General features: G+C 41.9%; 1 protein-coding gene across 2 annotated transcripts; it reads right to left on the bottom strand.

Annotated features, from left to right (window-relative positions):
* Nucleotides 1-958: 958 nt before the first annotated feature.
* Nucleotides 959-3878, bottom strand: LOC107750212 (ankyrin repeat domain-containing protein 34B). Of its 2 annotated transcripts, none has more exons than XM_016565492.1 (3): nucleotides 3846-3878; nucleotides 3460-3518; nucleotides 959-1555 (listed from the first exon to the last, which is right to left on the bottom strand). In XM_016565492.1, exon 3 carries the CDS (start codon nucleotides 1551-1553, stop codon nucleotides 993-995), a length of 561 nt encoding a protein of 186 aa, XP_016420978.1. In that variant the 5' UTR covers nucleotides 1554-1555; nucleotides 3460-3518; nucleotides 3846-3878; the 3' UTR covers nucleotides 959-992. The 2 variants fall into 2 exon arrangements, with proteins under 2 accessions (XP_016420978.1, XP_016420979.1); XM_016565493.1 differs by having other exon boundaries at nucleotides 3460-3515; nucleotides 3846-3868.
* Nucleotides 3879-6181: the final 2303 nt, after the last annotated feature.

The following is a 6181-nucleotide window of genomic DNA, read 5'->3' on the forward strand; positions in this document are numbered from 1 at the left end:
CACAAAGATCTGATTAAACTGTTTTCAGCTGCAACATGTTTTTATTAATAACATCCCACCAGCAATAAAACAACATTTTCCTATTTATTTCTCCTCCTAACACTTGTGTTTTACAGGTTCAAGTGATTTAATTGTCCGATTTGTTTAGTGGATTTATTTTTATGAACAAAAGCTGAGAAGTTGAACGTAACGATCTGATCAAATGCTGTCTTTTTTTTCTTATTTATTTCTCTAAAACAGTGTATTAATGATATTTCATGGTCTCAGTTTTATTAGAAGACATTTCACGACAGAGAGAGCGTCTCCGAGCTTCCCGTCGGTCCGAGCTGGACCGCATGACGGACCGTGAGCTTCCCGTTTTACAGGAACTGAGGCTGGGATCGGATCTATGCACACGCTCCTCATGGAAACACCGGGAGCTCGCGACTGCTCTCTTGCCTTCTTTCTGCTCGCCGCGTGGAAGTCGTGAAGCCCGTCGGGAGGCGCCAGGAGCAGAGGGAACCTCGAAGCGCGGGGATCCTGGTGTAAGTGAGTGTCGGAGCCGGACAGCGTGAGTTTGAGGGCCGGCGGATGAAGAAGATCCGGTAACGTGTTTCTTCGGCTCTGCAGCCGCTCCGATTGGTTCCTGCATTCAGCTTTAAACTTGGAATATTTTATGTAGCTGACAGGTGCTTCGTTTTCCTCCTCCTCTGGGTTTTGACCGAGACGCGGCAGGTTTTGGATGGCCAGCCAAGGCTCCGAGCGCAAACGCTGCCTCGGACGGACGATAGAAAACTGCCGCCTCCTCGAAAGTTAAAGATGTTCTCGCACTTAGAGTTGGTGTAACCCCTCTCTCCCGGGTCCTCACTGCCACACCTCGTTCTCGTTCCGAGTGGGTCTCGAACCCGGGTCTCCGGCATAGGAGGCGGACGCACTAACAAGGAGGTCCCCTGATCTCTCTTGAGATCAGGGGAGTGAGGTTTACCTGCACAGCACCTACTCGCTGGCCTCCGTTACACTGGGAGAGCTGGTCTTGAGCTCGATGTCTGAGGGCGACATGCAGGAGACGGGCGAGCTGTCGGGCGACGGAGGGGCGTCACGCCGCGTCCGTCGCAGCTCAGCTCGGTGGCTATATCCCGTCCTCGGGCTCTGCAGGCGTCCAGCAGCACCGTCAGCGTGTCCTGATCGCGGGCGTTAATGGCATAAACGAGGGCCGAGGCTCCGGCGTAGTCCTCCATACAGCGATCGGAGCTCGCCGAGATCAGAGCGACCGCCACGTCCGGTCCGGCCCGCTCCATGCAGGTGTACATCAGAGCCGTGTGGCCCGTCTTGTCCTGGATGCTCGGGTCGGCCTGGTTGCGGAGGAGATACTGGATGAGTCTGAGCATGCTGGATCCGGACTGATCGCCCCGCAGAGCTCGGCAGGCGGCCAGCAGAGGCGTCTCTCCTCGCTGGTTCCTCTCGTTGACCTGCGCTCCTCCTTCCACCAGCAGACGAACCAGGCGCAGTTTGCCCAGCTGAGCGGCGCTGATGAGCGGACTGCCGTCCAGCAGGTAATCAGGCGACTCTGTCATGACTGGAACCAAATTCACAGTCAATTCAACTTAAACCTATAGAAGCTTAAATACAAAAAAACAATTCTGACTCATTTCTCACAGTTACAGGTTTGCATCTCTAATTTGAGATTATAAAACATGTAAATTATGAGAGTTTAAAAAGGTCAAAGTTATGACGTAAAACAACAAAAAAAAGGTTAAAATGTTATAATATGACAAAAAAATTTTAATTGTGTGAAAATGTTTGGTAACACTTTAGTTTCCCCTAAATAAACTCCTAAATTGTTTATGTTTATTAATAGTAAGGTAGTTGGTAGGTTTAGGTATGGTGTAGGATTAAGTATGCAGATTAAGCATTGATATGTGCTTTATAATTACTAATTAACAGCCAATATGTTAATAAGCAACTAGTAAATAGTGAGAATTGGTCCTTGAAATAAAGTGTTACCAAAAATTATAAATTATGAGGAAAAAAGTTTGACATACTAAATCAAAATTATGAGATAAAATCTAAATTATGATATTTATAAAGCCAAATTGAGATAAAAAGTCAAACTTATGTGAATAAAAAGCCAAACCTATAGCTAAATGCCATAATTATGACATAAAAAGTGAAAATGATTAGAGTAAATATTCAAAATTACGAAATAAAATGTCATAATTATGACATAAAAATTTGAAATTGAGAAAATGTCATAAATGTGAGAAAGTAAAACTTATAAGATGAACAGACGAAATTATGAGATAAAGAGACATTATTATGAGAAAAATGTAAAAATTATGACATACCAAGTCATAATTGTGAGAAAGTCAGACTTATGAGATTAAAAAAAAATCTAAATTATGATATTCATAATTTCAAGTCTAAATTATGGTGTAAAAAAAATTTTTTTTTTGTAAATTTGTTACCGTCAGAATTGACTTGGTATGTAATGATTTCAAGTTTTCATCTCATAATTGAGATAAAAATGACATACCAAGTCAGTTAAGACTTAATTATGACATAATTTGAAATTATGACGTATTAAATCATAATCATGGTTATCATCATTTACTTTTTATGTCATAATTGACTTAGTATGACATAATTATTATGTGTTATGTAATAATTTTCTTTTTATCTCATAATTGACTTGTCAATTTTGACTTTCTATCTCATAATTATGACTTAGTGTGTCATAATTTTGACTTTTTGTGTCATAATTATGATAGCATGATTTTGTCTTATCTGGTGGAAATGGGCTTCCATATATTTTCATTTGCAACCATACCATAACCATAAAAATATTATTTAATTTGACTATATTCTTCAGTTAACCCAGCACATATTAAACATTTTACAGCTTATTTGGCACAAATGGAGACACGTATGAATTGAAAGGGTTAAATGGTCTCTGACTGAAATGTCGAAGGGCAGCACAATAAAAGCATCAGATTGTGGCTTTGAAATGCCTTCATCTCTGTAGGTGTGCTCTATTTTAAATCAGAACAGAGCTTGAAAGCGGCTGGTGACTCCTGTAAGAACATTGTGTAACTGTACTGATGGACAGATTATAGTTTATGATAATCTCCCAACACGAGCTTCAACATCTTTGTCAGTTTGATTGAACATGCACCATATCCACATGCAAAAAAAAAAAAAAAACATCTATTGGCAGTATTTATGAAATAGTTAATTGAGTTTGCACATGTTCTCTTCCATGTTGCACGGAAGTTTCAGTCGTTACTGTCCTAAACAGGTTTTTGTTTAATGTAAAAAAAAACTGTATCCCTTTACAGTTTTTGAAGAAGATTTCTTTCTTCAATCTCTCTTCTTCAATATACCTAATTTGCTACTTTTTAGCACAAGTCATGTATTTGGTTATAATATACAATTTTTTATATTTAAAGTAATAATATAGTATATAGTTATATTGCGATGTACCTGCAGATTTGGCTGAGATGATCCTCTGACACGAGCTGCACTTTAACCTGTAGCTGCTGCTGAAGTGAAGACAGAAACACCACGAACAGATGAATGTGTGTGAGTGAGTGAGTGTGTGTGTGTGTGTGTGTTGGTGAAGCTGGCGTGTGTGTGTGTGTGTGTGTGTTGGTGAAGCTGGCGTGTGTGTGTGTGTGTGTGTGTGAGTGAGTGAGTGTGTGTGTGTGTGTGTGTGTGTGTGTGTGAGACTGGATGAACACACATATCAAGCTTTATCACCACTTGCACTGAAGAGTAAGTCTTTAATGGTTAGCTGTATTTCAAACTAATTTTATCGCACTTAAAGGAACAGTTCACCCAAAAATGAAATGTGCTGAAAATGTACTAACCCTCAGACCATCCAAGATCAGGATGAGTTTGTTTCTTCATCAGGTTTGGAGAAATGCAGCATTGCATCAGTGTCTCAGCAATGGATGCTCTGCAGTGAATGGGTGCCGTCAGAATGAGAGTCCAAACAGCTGATAAAAACATCACAATAATCCACAAGTAATCCACAGCACTCCAGTCCATCAGTTAACATCTGGAGAAGACAAAAGCTGAAACAAATCCAGCATTAAGATGTTTGTAGCTAAAATACGAGTCCATAATCCATAATAACGCTTTCTCCAGTGAAAAAGTGTTCTGGTGTGAATCAGGAGAGAAATCTGCACAGATCAAGCAGCGTTTAAACAGCTCTAAACAAATATGTGGCTGGATTTTGATGTGAGAGACAACAGCAGATGCACTTTTTCACTGGAGGAAGCGTTATTATGGATTATGGACTCTTCACAACATCGGCTGCTTATTTTGAAAGCATAAAATAGGACTTAAATATTAACAAAATAATCAGAAACATTTCCATATGCCTTATAATATTTCCATTACCAGTCTTTTAAAGAAAAACGCCATTCTCCGCCACAGCTGTTAGTAAAATCCACAGATCCCATTACAGCAGAATCACATACAGACTTTATATAGATCCCTGAAATACTGTCTGTAAGTATTTTTTTTATATTTAACTTATTAAACTAGGGGGAAAGTACCATGATAATATCATCCCTGCTGAAGGAAAACAGCTTAACTAGTCTTTTGGTGTTACTGGGGGAGTTGCATAAAAATTGCACGTAAAAAGCTTGTTTCTGAGGCACATTTTCACTGTTTATTGAATGAATTATTCAATAATTGAACAGAATTAAAGTTAAAGTTTCCACGCTATGATTACCAAAATACTGCTTTTCTTTTCAGACACTTGAGAATATACAATCAAATGGTACAATTTATCTAAAATATCAGCATTTCTGTTTTGTTCTTTCTTGTCTTTACTTGATGGAGTCACCTTGAAGTGTTTAAATGCTTTTGTTGTATGTCACTAAGGAAAATGTTGTGAATGTTTTGCAGTGTATAATGTCTGAGTTCTTAACTCTTTCCACGCCAGCATTTTTTTTTAATCGCCAGCATTTTTGATCATTTTCACAAAATTTTCATACCCCCCAGAATATTTGTTGTATGAATATCGTACTCGGTTACTAACGTAACCTCGGTTCCCTGAGATACGGGAACGAGTACTGCGTCGCTAGACGCTACGGGAAACTCCTTTTCTCCGATTTACTGAAGCCTTTTTTTTTTTCATTCACAGCAGTGCATCTGCACCGCCATTGTTTCAGAAATGAACCAATGACGGCGCAGCAGAGCTGCGCGAGCCTATGGCGAAGCAGCGCGCCCGAGCCCACCAAAATGGGCGGGGCATCTGGCTATATAAGCAGGTGCTCGGCATAGGATCACTGATTCATATCGACTGAAGCGACGACAGAGTCGTGCAGCATCATAGCACGGCTAGCTACGCAGTACTCGTTCCCGTATCTCAGGGAACCGAGGTTACGTTAGTAACCGAGTACGTTCCCTTTCGATAGTCTTTAGCGACAGGGGTCGAATATCAGCGGATTGCAGCGGTTCAAAGGGGGGGCCTTTGAGCGTCTCAGAACCGTAGACAGATCCCACGTAGGGACCGTAGAAGGGCGAATGGGGTTCAACCTCCTAGACCCTTTCAAAAATCGAACAATGAGGTTTCAGCAACCCTTATCCAACAGCACTTGAAGGTATGACAATATCGAAGATATGTCACATGTGGATGGATCTTCACCGCGGTTTGTACACCAAGCGGTGAAGACCGACCATTTGGGGGCATAGAGGCGCCTTGTGGATGGGGCTCTAGCCTGAGAAATGGTATTTAAGACACCCTCTGGGAGGTTCATAGGCTCCCATCGAGAGGCCATAAGTGTAGGGCCCACAACTTGGGTTGGGGGTGCCATATCGTCATGTTCGCCTGAGAGAGGAGGTCCCGTCTCAGGGGAATGGCGCTTAACCGATGCCAAAGCCAATAGCAGAGCGGTCTTTAGCGACAGGGGTCGAATATCAGCGGATTGCAGCGGTTCAAAGGGGGGGCCTTTGAGCGTCTCAGAACCGTAGACAGATCCCACGTAGGGACCGTAGAAGGGCGAGTGGGGTTCAACCTCCTAGACCCTTTCAAAAATCGAACAATGAGGTTTCAGCAACCCTTATCCAACAGCACTTGAAGGTAGGACAATATCGAAGATATGTCACATGTGGATGGATCTTCACCGCGGTTTGTACACCAAGCGGTGAAAACCGACCATTTGGGGGCATAGAGGCGCCCTGTGGCTGGGGG

This window comes from Sinocyclocheilus rhinocerous, unplaced genomic scaffold (assembly GCF_001515625.1).
Source record: "Sinocyclocheilus rhinocerous isolate Xijiao unplaced genomic scaffold, SAMN03320098_v1.1 scaffold242, whole genome shotgun sequence".
In the NCBI taxonomy this organism is placed as follows: Eukaryota; Metazoa; Chordata; class Actinopteri; order Cypriniformes; family Cyprinidae; genus Sinocyclocheilus; species Sinocyclocheilus rhinocerous.